The sequence below is a fragment of the Squalius cephalus genome (genome assembly GCF_949319135.1).
Source record: "Squalius cephalus genome assembly, chromosome: 15".
NCBI lineage: Eukaryota > Metazoa > Chordata > Actinopteri > Cypriniformes > Leuciscidae > Squalius > Squalius cephalus.
Genome location: NC_137136.1, coordinates 10,578,796 through 10,592,446, shown reverse-complemented (window position 1 = coordinate 10,592,446; position 13,651 = coordinate 10,578,796). Strand labels below are relative to the sequence as shown.

The window sequence follows — 13,651 nt, the reverse complement described above, 5'->3', positions numbered from 1 at the left end:
TTGAGAGATGGGACAAAAAATATATCCTGAGAAATTCATTTGATGCATAAGGTTTCACCTTAGTAATTTTAAAAAAACGGCTTATATTTCATAATCATGATTGCTTTATCTCACAAAATGGAAAAAAAGTTTGCCTATTTTTTTTTATTATTTGGCTATAAAAATGATTTTTTTTTTGTTGCATGTAACATGTATTGCATAATTTTTTATAATTCCATTTTTTGTGGCAACAATTTTTTACATGTGGTCTAAAAACGATTGAAACCTTTCAATAGTTCGTTCATTCATTGAAATGATTTATTTGCTTTGAGTAATCCAAAGCATGAACTTTCTACTAAACATTATTGACTGGTTTATAACATCTGGCACATAAAGCGTTACAACAGGAATCTTGTTATTTAACCTTCCAGCACTCTCTCTGTTCCTGTTTGTGATTTCAATGCATAAAGAAAAATGTTTCACCTCTCAGCTACCTCACTTCCTCTCACTGCCAGTCCCGGTTTCCCGAAAGGCGCAAAAACTTTTCCATAGCGACTCAAAAACACAAAAATTCCAAACCACTATTTCCTCATTACAATTAATAGTGAATCACAACAGGTATTTAATATAACCCTTTATTTCCTTAAATATCGTAGAAAAGACATGCATGTAGTATATGTGTGCAGTTTGAAAGCGCAGGTTGTTCAAGTGTGGCCTTGTATAAATATTTGCACATAGGAGTCTATTAAATGAAAGCACATTCAATGGGCCACTTTACAGGCAGCAGCAGCAGCTGAATATTAGAGAACATTTCCTTATTTCAGAAGAAAACCAAGACCGATTATATATGGAACGCGTATAAACTGAACAACGGGATTCTTACAGCAATATTAAACACTTTGTATTGTAATAGCTCTATGATTTTGCATTAAAAGTTTGCTAGATTTGCAAAACAAGTTCAATAAAACAGTCAATACCACTTTACAGAAAAGACGAAAACCTGGACGCTCGGATGAAAACAGACAGTAGTTTGAAGTACACATACGAATAATGGTTCATACTGGTTTCAAATAACATACAATGAGATTTTGTAACCATTTAGTGCAAATATTAAAATAGAGCCATTAAACAACCTTATTTAATCTAATATTTACCCTTATTTGGGTGTTCACCACAAGTCAAAAAGGGAAATGTTTTTATTACAATATATTTCTAAGGTTGTGTATATTTAACTTTTCACGCTTAAATATAAAAGCTTTTATGAAAGGTGTATTGTGTCATTTTGTATAGTCTGGGAAAACACTGCATGTTTGTTAAATGCGATGACGTAAAGCAGGCTTTCGTGTTGTTGGCGGATCTCTCCTGACCCACCTTGAGGCTTGACACAGCTGTGTCCCTCTGAAGGACAACACGGTCTTTGTGTGTTTCATCAAAGAGTCGTCTGGTAGGAAGCAGTGTTTCTGTCATTAGGGCTTTTGCCCCCTAAAGCTTGACCTTTAACCTCAGCCAGCTCCCGAGTCCCAAGTGTGAAGTATGTACAGTATGTTCACCCTTCCTGTCTTTCCATCAGACACTTTCACCTGTTCATCTGCTCATCATACCTACAGAACAAAACAAATCACTTACACCAATATCATTTCATTCAGTTAAAACAAACCATTTATTATCAAGAATTCATTTTTATTTATGGATTTATCTAAATTATTTAGAGAGAAAAAATGACTGGTAGAAGCTCAGGAAAATGTATCCGGTGTGATGTGGACACTCACTCTCTGATGCAGTCTGGGATTTGCAACTGTTCCACAGGAACAAACTCTGCCAGTTCCTGCAAGCTGTGGATGAAGCGCATCTTCCTGCTAAACTTCTCACTGCGAGCGAGAGAGAAACGGTTCAGGCCGAGGGGTTTCCATATTAATACGAAACGTCTAATAATGATAATATGACATCTTGTCCTGTTAGCTGAACGAATGATCATCCGTGCTCACCTGATGAACGGTTTGATGACGGTGATTACCGCTCTCACGTACCAGGCCGGGTGAACCACGAAAAGCCCTTTCAAGTCTTTCCTTAACCTGCAGAGGAAAAGAAAATATATGTAAGACCTCACTCTGAAAAGCAAAGGAAAATACTTTGTATCACCACATAAAACTATTTTGTTTCCAACATCTGCTTTGGTTCTCCCACTGGAGGAGCTGGTAAATTCCCTGGATTCATGCGGAACATGAGGACACAAAGGAGCAAACGCTGAGCGTCACCCGGACCCGTGTGAAACCATGAGAGGCAGGCCGTTGAATCATGGGACACAGGCAGAAACTTGGAGACGACTATTTGTTATTCCACTGGTCTACTAGCCCAAAAAAATCACCCACAAATAGAACCAGTTCCACTTTTGTTTCTTACATATGTTATTTAAGTGTTAGGACTTGTAAGACATTGTTCTGAAACACTACAAAACACTTTATTCTAGTGCTGTCAAATAGATTAATCGCGATTAAATGCATCTAACATAAAAGTCTTTGTTTGTGTGTGTGTATATATATTATTATATTTGTATATACAGTTGTGGTCAGAATTAATGGCACCCCTGGTAAATATGATCAAAAATGGCTGCAAAAAAATAAATATGAATTGTTTATCCTTTTGATCTTTCATTCAAAAAATGTGCAAAAATCTAACCTTTCATTGAAGTTAAAGAATTGAAGGGGGGTGGGAGATATCTCTGAAGTATATTCCCATTAATATTTACCATTTTTTAGCACACCAGGGTGACTAGGAACATGAAATTGTCCAGCTATGACTTCTTGTTTCACAGGAGTTTAAATATGAGGAAGCACAAAGGCCAAATTCCCTTAATCATCCATCACAATGAGTAAAACCAAAGAATATAGCTCTGATATACACTGAAAGATTGTTGAGCTACGCAAAATAGAAAATGGCTGTAAGAGAATAGCTAAAGAATTGAAAATCCTCATTTCGACCATCAGGGCAATAATTTCCAATCAACTAAAGATGTTACGAATCTGCCAGGAAGAGGACGTGTGTCTATATTGTCTTAATGGACGGTGAGGAGGAGAGTTTGAGTGGCCAAAGACTCTTCAAGGATCACAGATGGAGAATTGCAGAGATTACTTGAGTCTTGGGGGTCAGAAAGCCTAAAAAAAAAAAATCAAACAACGCCTACATCACCACATGTGTTTAGGAGGGTTTCAAGAAAAATCCTCCTCGCTCCTCCAAAAATAAATTCCAGCATATTCAGTTGTCAGACATGACTGGATCTTCAAAAGGGACCGGATTCTGTGGTCAGATGATACAAAAAAAAAAGGGCTTTTTGGTAGCAAACCCACCAGATGTGTTATAGATACAGATAAAAAGTACCCCATGCCCACGGTTAAATACACTGCTGGATCTTATATGTTGTGGGCCTATTTTTTTGCTGGAGGTCCTGGACATCTTTTTCAGATACATTTATGGATATTATGGTATTATGGATTCTAGCAAATACCAACAGATAAAAAAAATCAAAACCTGGCCGCTTCTGCTAGAAATCTTATAATGGGCCGTGGTTGGATCTTCCAGCCGGACAATGATCCAAAACAAACATCAACACAAAATGGGTCACTGAGCACAAAATGAAGCTTCTGCCATGACCGTCCCAGTCCCCTAAACTGAACCCTATAGAAAATGAGTGGGCAAAAAAAAATCGAATTTTTTGAATGAAAGATCAAAAGGATAATGCAGATTTATTTTTTACAGCCATTTTTGATCATATTTACCAGGGGTGCCATTAATTCTGGCCACAACTGTATATTGAGTGTTTGTGCGTGTCTGTGCATATACGGTATACAAACACACATATATGCAAATACATATATGTATTTAAATATGAGGAAGCACAAAGGCCAAATTCCCTTAATCATCCATCACAATGAGGAATATGTGTATATATACAGTATATATATATATATATATATATATATATATATATATATATATATATATATATATATATATATATACACACACACACACACATTATGTAAACAAAGACTTTTATTCTATATATCTATATATAGATCTATATAATAGAGTCCAAAAGTCTGATACTGTCAGCAAAAATCTGTCCATTTTGTATTTTCAAATTGTAATACAATTAAATGAAATTAATTACAATTATTTACTACTAACTACGATTTAATTACTTACAATTAAATACATTTTCTAACTTTAAACTTGTTATATATATATATATATATATATATATATATTTATATTTATAAAGTAAAGTGTTAAACAAGAATTTCACACTTTTTTTAATATTTGGTTGGTGCCCCTTCAAACCAAAGTGCTTTTTGTGCTTCAATGGAAGCAAGAATATCTGACCTATTATACAAAGGAGCTGACATGGTCAATCAGATTCACTTATTGATAAATGTGTTGTATTCTTATTTATCAGCATTTTAGCTTTAAATGCCAGAACTTGAAAGTGGTCTCAGAATTTTAGAAGGTCAGTGTTTGCACTAAAACTAGAATCAGAGAAGCTAAAATTACAGAACTGTATCACAGGGGTTTCCCTTTAGTTTCCGTGGTATTTACATGGACTTCTTTCAGTTATTTTCTCCTCCTCGATTCTGTGAAGTCATGATTGCTGGTGTTTGTTTGTGTTGTTTTCTGTTGCTGTCTGTACAGCAACGAATGAGTGATCTCAGAGGAAACTTCATGCAATGACGCAATGGAGCCAGTAGGAATGACAAATCGGACTTTCAAGAGCATCCCACACTCCTTAGTTCCTCATTTCCCAAACCGATCTCACATGATAAGCCATAACGACCCTGAATTTCCAGAGCATACAATTTCCTCAAATCAAACATTTATAAGAATGACCTTCACCTGGGAGAGTGAAATACGGCTTTGAAATGGCTATGCCAGAATATAGAGAATTTAAACATGAATTTACAATGGTATTTCTTCGACTGGTCAATAATCACAAAACAACCCCTTTTAGCAATCTTGACCCGACCCTGATCACCCTTTTTGAGTTAATTTTGGGATAATGACTGGCTGACTGTACGTTATCCCTTACATAACCACACAGTGATTTTTTAAAAAAAATAACATTTCCATTTGTGTGACGTCCATTGAGAACAGCTACACTTGCCATGGAGAGCTGACACAAGAGTTATAAACCTTAAGGAACTAATCCTAAATGAAGTATGCCATCTAAAAATGTCTAAATATAGCAGCAAAAAAAAAACAAAAAAAAAACACATCAGCTGAGAACATGTCAAAGGTTATCTTAGGAATGTCTGGAAAAACTCTGATAACATGGCCCTGTATGTACGAGTCCACAGCATTCCTATCATATTTCATACAAGGGGCATTAAGAAAGAGAGAGCAGAGGTGGGATCTCATGTTGAACAGGAACTAAACTAAAGGAAGATGACCACAGTCAGAGCTAAGACACAGACGCCCTCTTCTGGAACTGATGGAAATTTACACTGTAGTTCAGTAGGAGTTTGGTGGCTTTCAAAATATACAGGAAAATACAGGAATGTTGTGAAGTATTATTACAATTTAAAATAACTGTTTTCTATTTGAATCTATTTTAAAATGTAATTTATTCTTGTGATGTGAAGTAGAATTTTCAGCATCATTAATCCAGTCTTCAGTGTCACATGATCGTTCAGAATCTGAGAGTCATCAACAATGTTGAAAACAATCGTGTTGCTTAATATTTTTGTGCTTGTATAAAACATGTATAATGTGACCAAAGATTTCTGTGATATTAAGGTGTATAATCAAATATACAAGCTTAAAAATTACAGTCTTTCTCTTCTGGGAAAACGAACCAAAAATATTGATTACCATCTCCTGTTCAGGGGAGTATACATATTTTTGTCCAATAAAATGATCTTTAGAATGAAGATTCTAATACCCTTCCCCTAATACCAATAGCAATATCAAGATGATTTTTTGGGTTTTTCCAGGCTGTCTCAACCTAAATTCTACTGACTCTCTGTTCTGCCACAACTTCCTGTTTCAAAAGAAAAACGTTCATTTCTTGATCAGAAAAACAAGTTTTCCTTTCATAATCATAATCAAAATTATAATGTAATAATGTTCTCCACCAGATTTTTTTGTTAGCCACATGAGTGGAGAAAAATAGTATAAACCAATAATATCACTAACAGAAATGGAATCCTGATGCATAAAATCAAGTCCCTCCATTCATAACTTCATACTAAAAGAATATCTTTGGAAAATGTCTTACGATGTCGTTTCCTGTTGTCTTTAAGCATAAAATTGTTCAGCTTGATGATAAATCACAGTAACTACACAGCGACTAGCTCACCTTCTGTCAATGGACATGTAACACTGTCGGAGCCACTTCATGCCAGGCATCTTATTGCGAGGGGCCATTCCACACAGATACACCAATATGTAATTCTCAGACACCATCAAGTCCAACGTGCCAATAATGTACCTAAAGCCAAAAAATCATTAAATGTGCATTTTCCCAGAATAAACATTCAAGTTCCCAAAAATTATCATTGCTTGTAGAGAAAACTCATACCAAATCATCATCAAGTTTTACCTGAACAGATTTTCCATCACATACTCATAATGTTCTATTGTATTTTCTGGTAGGTAGCAGGCAGTAAAGATGATGATGGCTGTCGATCCGTCCCCATAATACCCTATAAAAGAAGGTCAATTTAGTTTGTAATTAAGCATGTTCATCCCATCTTGTCCCACAAAAACTCACCTCCATGGGAGAGAACTTGGAGATACGGCTCCAGAACGCTCATGTTGACTTGGTATTCTTGGCCGCCAATATGGAATCGTCTCCATCGCCGCCCATTGCTGTCCACCTGATCCAAGTCCAAGTGTCCCATCTCTGCGTGCTCCAGTAAACTGGCTTTTCTGATCGCTGCTTTACCCATCCTAGGAAGATCATCTGCAATGACCACAGTACTAATGGTAAACCAGTGCTCTCTGAAGACTGGCCTGTCCCATACCCAAAGGAAACAATAAACAACACAACCCTAATGAGAGTCAAAATAATTAATACCTTCCCACTCCAAGTCGTGCATGCTGTCTGGGAAGTTGCAAGACTCGCTGTCTGAGGGGGTCTCTAAGGCCTCTAGGTTAATGTCCATCTCTAGGTCATCCTCAGCAGATGGTGAAAGGGCGGAAGCGTCAAACTCATCTGATTTCATGCTCCGGTCCATAGAGGTTTTGTCCAGTGTTAAACTAAGCGCCGGGGCCACTAGTCGCTTCTTCCTCACAGTATTACCTGTCAGGGCCAGGCTGGTCGGCGGGACTAGTGGAAAGAAAGGAAAGGAGCGGTTAGCCCTGGCAATGGCAAATACTATATATACACATTACTGTTGAAAAGTTTGAGGTCAGTCAGTAAAACTGTTCAAAAGTTTGGGGTCAGTTAGTAAAACCGTAAAAAAGTTTTGAACAGTAGTGTGTATACATACAAGTCCTAAATAATTTAAGAGACATATTTTGGCCAGTAACTAAATGGAAAATTTAAGTTACCAGGCCTGTTTCCCTCAGCTCCAGGGCTTTCCTGTTCATCATCAGGACTCTGTGTGTCCTCAGGAAGGGGCCTACAAAGATCACATTATTTAATCCCATTTGCACTCGAGATGAACATAGATAAGGTGCATGTACCTGTTAGTGCAGATTACCTGGGAAACTCCTCATCCTGCCATTCCTCGCGGAGCTCCATGTCGGGGATGAAGGCCGATGTCTTGCCGTTTTCCAAATGTCTGCATGCATGAATTGAAAATGTAAAGTAAGGCACAGGGGCTTCTTGGTCCATACGCTACAATTTGATTAATTTTTAACCATTAAATTCTAAGCATACCAACTTACTCCTCAATTTTGTCAAGATAAAATTCCAGGTTTGTTTGTTTTAATTACAGAACAGGTCAGCACAAGATCCATGTACATAAAGTATTTAATATGCAGCCATTTGAAAATGTTTCGAATTGAGTTCCTGCAGTGAATGACAGAACCCGATTTAATCCTTGATGATATATAAATGCATATATTTGCATCTCATGCAATAATTTTAGCTGCAAAACAAAATATTCAACACCAAATCTGTCTCTCCCAATTCCCTTTTATGTTAAAATATAGCATTTATTTTTTAAACGTTTGGTGAAATAAAACTTTCTAAAGTTATAAAAATAATTATGTTTCTAAAGTTTTCTAAAATAATTAAAGTATGGGTCTTTAAAAACCCATTTTTAAATCCCAATATCTAGATTTCACTGATTCTTTGCTCAATGAAATGCAAAACCTGCCTTTTAACAGCATATTAAAAATAATAATGATAAAAACCCTCAGTGTATTCATTTCCAAAGTCGAGCTGTTCATAAAGTTTTGAAATCTGGACTCATTTTGTCCTGTCTTTGAATAACACTGACATCTGATTGTTGTCAATGATCAATTGATAGTTCACCCAAAATGGTCTGAAAAAGTATGTAATTATTTACTTAATTATTTAACCCTAAAGTTGTTCCAACCCTGTATGAATTTCTTTCTTCTGCTGAACACAAAAGAAGATATTTTGACGAATATGGGTTAGAGTTGATGGGCCCCATTGACTTAGGCTATTTTATGGAAGTCAATGGGGCCCATCAACTGTTTAGTTACAGATATTCTTCAAAATATCTTCTTTTGTGTTCAGCAGAAGAAAGAAATTCAAACAAGAACACATTGGAACACCTTAAATGTGAGTAAATGATGACAGAATAAATTTTTTTGGATGAACTATCCCTTTAAGAGCAGAAGTGACGAATTTTTTTTTAAACAATTTTGAACAGACAGACGGACGGACGGACAGACAGACCGATAGATGTACAACTGTAAATGAACATTAAACCGTGTTGGATCAAAACAGCACGTAATAACACCGCAGTGTAGCCTACACTTGAAACCTCGTTAACGCCCATCACATCGCTCTTTATGGACATATGTAAATAATGACAATGTAAACATGCTAAACTCACCTTTTCAACAAGCACGTAGATGCGTATCAAAAACAAATCCCTTCTTCATTTGACAAAAAAAAAAACCAAGAAAAGTATTGCCTAAAAACATTAAGTGCTATATGTAAGGGATGTATTAGGCTATAGGATACTGATGTAAAACTTCGCTATTTACCTTTCCTTTACAACGACAAGGGCGATTCTCTACCCAACTAAAGCAAGCACCCTCATGCCAAACTCAGAATTCAGCCAATCAGAGCGCGTCACACCTGATGACGCAGCCTCCGCACCTGAGAGAGCTGTTAAACGCCCCGCCCACAAATCTACCGCTGTACACCAAGACATCATACCGCATCATACCTGTGGCTGTTGAGATTATGCTGCCTTCGCGTTCTATCGGAATTATTGTAAATATTTAAAAAATTGGACATGAACAAAGTTTCATTATTTTAAAAATGATAAAAGTTAGGAGCTTGCCATAAATGGCTGCATTTAATACATGTGTGATGTGCAAAATCTGGTTATTTTGTCAACACTGAAAAATGTGACGCTGATGATGGTTTGAGACCATCATATAGTATCAAGTCTTTATTTACTGAAGTGAATGCTAGATTTCTCAGTATTTTAAATAAATATTTGACCTGGGGTGGGATTAAATAAGTTGTCTTCTTCCCACTCCCTTTCAGGCTGAATTTGATCATCATATTTGAATTTGAATACTGTATATTTTGGTTTTGTTTTTTACTTTTTTTTTTTCACTATATGATTTAACCATATTTTGTCTACCTTGTACTTTTTTTTGTGCTATTGCCTGAAATAAACGAATAAATGGAAAAAAAATGAAAAATGAAATGACCTTCATTTTTGTGTCTGACAGTTATTTAGAGGTTATCCGTAAAAGTTTGGAAACATTACTATTTTTAATGCTTTGGAAAGAAGTTTCTTCTGCTCATCAAGCCTGCATTTATTTAATCAAAAATACAGGAAAAAAATGTAATATTGTGATATATTATTACAATTTTAAATAATTGTTTTTCAATTTATTATACTTTAAATTATCATTTATTTCTGTGATGCAAAGCTGAATTTTCAGGATCATACTCCAGTCTATCACATGATCCTTTAGAAATCATTCTAATATGATGATTCATTATCAAAGTTGGAAACAGTTCTGCTGCTTAATATTTTTTCATAACCTGTGATACTTTTTTAGGATACTTTGATGAATAAAAAGTAAAAAAAGAAAGAAAAATGTTTTAAAAATAGAAATCTTTTATAACAACAATATACACTACTGGTCAGTAATTTGGGGTCAGTCATTTTTTTTCTTTCTTTTTTTGAAATAAATCAATACTTTTATTCAGCAAGGATGTGTTAAATTGATAAAAAGTGATAGTAAAGTTAGAAAATATTTTTTTTATTTGGAATAAATGCAGTTCTTTTTAACCTTTTATTCATCAAATATATTAGGCAGCAGAACTGTTTCCAACACTCATAATAAATCAGAATATTAGAATGATTTCTAAAGGATCATGTGATAGACTGGAGTAATGATCCTGAAAATTCAGCTTTGCATCACAGAAATAAATGATAATTTAAAGTAAATTGAAAACCAATTATTTTAAATTGTAATAATAATATATCACAATATTACATTTTTTTCTGTATTTTTGATCAAATAAATGCAGGCTTGATGAGCAGAAGAAACTTCTTTCAAAAGCATTAATGTTTCCAAACTTTTGGCCTGTACTGTAGCAATTTTGTCAATGGAAGTAGCAGGAGATGCGCCATATGAATACCTCTAAACTGATCAGATTCATCCCAAATATATTCTATATATTCATATTTAAATATTTTATATAAAAAATTTTTTTTTCTGGTTCTACTATCCGAAATACTAGGCCTATATATATACTGAAAATAGCAGTACCATTGTGTCAACCTTGTCAGATTTTGAACTGAAATGTTCCTGATTTTACCTCAAGCATTTCTTTACGTCACACGTGTGGTATTACACGTGGCATTAATGACCAGAAAATCTAGTTTTGTTTTCAGCTGATTCCAGGCAGTCAATGAGCCGGTGTGCTCCTGTTGTCAGCAACATAAGAGCTTCTGCTGTAACTGAACCGGTTTCTGATGGTGGTACTGGGATGATATTGTCTTTGCTTCAAACCTGTAATCTTTATACATACACTATTGTCCAGCAAGATTGCTCAGAGGTTCTACATTATTTCAAACATTACCTGCTCTAACATAATAGGCTGTGCCTCAATCTCAAGTCCAGTGTTGACAGGCATTATCAGATGGCATAATACATTTTAAGAAATACGTACTGTGGCAGACAACATGTTACATCCAATGAAGCAGGACAGTGTATAGGCTACTGTTTCAGCAGTTGTTGTAACTCTTACAAGATTTAGTAAAGTAATCGCCTGTTGTGAAAACCTACCGGCTTTAGCAACTCATTCTGGAACTTACTGTATTAAGGATACAGGCATTATTAGATTTAGTCATATCTGAGGGCTTTTATGACACTAAGTTTCATGCATTCTCGTCTTGTCCGGACATGAACATGGAATTCAGTATGGAAATTAACAAGTCAAAAGACCTATTCTGTGAATGACAGAAGCATTATTATTGCATAATAAAAGCTTTCATATCATCTCCATTTTACACTCTAAAAATGGTGAAAATCAATCATTACAGATTGTAGTAAAAGTACTTTCTGCATTAACATATTATAACACTTTACTAAACTGGCATTTTTAACATATATTATATCATTATAGTGTAAATGTCAGAAAATCTGATGATCCGTCAGGTGACAGGATATGAGAGGTGATGTCTTTCTGTGTGGTTGTTAGGTCTCAAATATTAGTCAAGAAGTTTGGCAAAAGTGCCGGAAATCAGTTCAACTGCAACTTCCTTTTTTCTAAAATCCTCTTTTCTAAATAAACAGACACAGAAGCTGTACAAGGATTTCTCTCGTGTCTTACTGCTGTCCACTTCACAGCGCAACAGAACAACCAACATCTCGTAAATTCATCTCTGGTTTATCCAGTGTGCTTATGACCTCTTCTGATGCTTGTTTGGATCTTATAAATGTGTTTGACCATGTAACTGAAACCTTGAGGCCATGTTATCATTATTTTGTGTACGAATCCATTCCTTTATTAATGTTACTTCAGTATTTAGGGACAGATTTGACAACAGGCAATCTAAATTTTGACTTACCCATTTTGCAGGTATCCTTCCTTCTCGTCTGAGTAAGTCCCCATGTCTAAAGTTTTTTAAAAGAAAGTGTCTAGATTAGAAATGCATTCAGTGAACTCGGTTGATGAGCATGACGTGAGGTGGTTTATGAGCTTCGCCACAATGGCAGCCAGTTTCAGTGACTGTATCTTGTGTCTTGTGTTAGGGAACTCACCCTGACTGTCAGTACAGGTTTTTCAACATTTCTGACTTCTGCTGACTGAATTGTCTGTCTCCCATTGGTTCAGCTGCTTTGAGCACTTCTGCTCCCCCACAGGGAAGGCTGGGAAGGTGGAGGAAGAAGCCACAAAAAGGCATAACTTCATGGTCCTAATACCCTTGAAGTTACAAGCCTCTACAAAGGTAAACTATCTACATATCATTTGATTATTATATTATTAGATACATACACTTCTTTTCAAAAGTTTGGGGTAAGGGTGGATTAAATCAACCAAAAGTGAAAGTAAAGACAATTACACCATTCTGTTTAAAATAAATTCTGTTCTTTAAAGGGATACTCCACTTTAAAATGAAGATTCTGTCATCATATACACACCCTCATGTTGTTTCAAACCTGTATGAATTTCTTTCTTCTGCTGAACAGAAAGGAAGATATTTAGAAGAATGTCAGTAACCAGACAGTTTCTGGTACCATTGACTTCCATAGTATATTTTGTTTCCTACTATGAAAGTCAATGGTACCAGAAACTGTCTGGTTACTGACATTCTTCTAAATATCTTCCTTTCTGTTCAGCAGAAGAAAGAAATTCATACAGGTTTGAAACAACATGAGGGTGTGTATATGATGACAGAATTTTCATTTTAAAGTGGAGTATCCCTTTAAGGGCTTTCTAATGAAAAAAGTATCATGGTTTCCACAAAGATATTACACAACATAACTGTTTTTAACATTCATAATAAAAATAAACGTTACTCTGAAGGATCATGTGACTGAAGATTGGAGTAATGGCTGGTGAAAATTCAGCTTTGCCATCACAGGAATAAATTACATTTTAAAATAAAATTTAAAGTAGAAAATTACATTGTAATCACTATTCTGTTTTTACTCTATTTTTGATCAAATAAATGCAGCCTTGGTGACAATAAAAAATGTGATTGTAATGTAACTACCTTTTTTATAGATAAACCTCACAAACCAAATATGGAACAATATGAAAATGTTTTATTGATATTGAGTCCAGGAATACTTTGCCTTGGCAATAAAATACGTCACAGAGGATGCGCTCTTGAATATCCTGCTATACAACCATAGCACATTACTACATTGACATTGAATCAACATTGAATACAACATTATTATGATATTGGCATTATTCAGTGCTTAATTCTCCTGAGGCAGCATGCAGCAATCTTCTGCTGTCACCATGTCAAATCTCACCAAACTAACAGTCAGG

General features: G+C 35.3%; 1 protein-coding gene across 3 annotated transcripts; it reads right to left on the bottom strand.

Annotated features, from left to right (window-relative positions):
• Positions 1-781: 781 nt before the first annotated feature.
• bnipl (BCL2 interacting protein like) lies at positions 782-12,495 on the bottom strand. 3 transcript variants are annotated; one of them, XM_079895881.1, is made up of 11 exons: positions 12,412-12,495; positions 12,219-12,264; positions 7,677-7,757; positions 7,525-7,595; positions 7,049-7,300; positions 6,743-6,934; positions 6,572-6,674; positions 6,329-6,460; positions 1,965-2,051; positions 1,749-1,847; positions 782-1,580 (listed from the first exon to the last, which is right to left on the bottom strand). In XM_079895881.1, exons 2-11 carry the CDS (start codon positions 12,260-12,262, stop codon positions 1,556-1,558), a joined length of 1,086 nt encoding a protein of 361 aa, XP_079752007.1. In that variant the 5' UTR covers positions 12,263-12,264; positions 12,412-12,495; the 3' UTR covers positions 782-1,555. The 3 variants fall into 3 exon arrangements, with proteins under 3 accessions (XP_079752007.1, XP_079752006.1, XP_079752008.1); XM_079895880.1 differs by lacking the exon at positions 12,412-12,495 and having other exon boundaries at positions 12,219-12,393; XM_079895882.1 differs by lacking the exons at positions 12,219-12,264; positions 12,412-12,495 and adding an exon at positions 9,006-9,219.
• Positions 12,496-13,651: the final 1,156 nt, after the last annotated feature.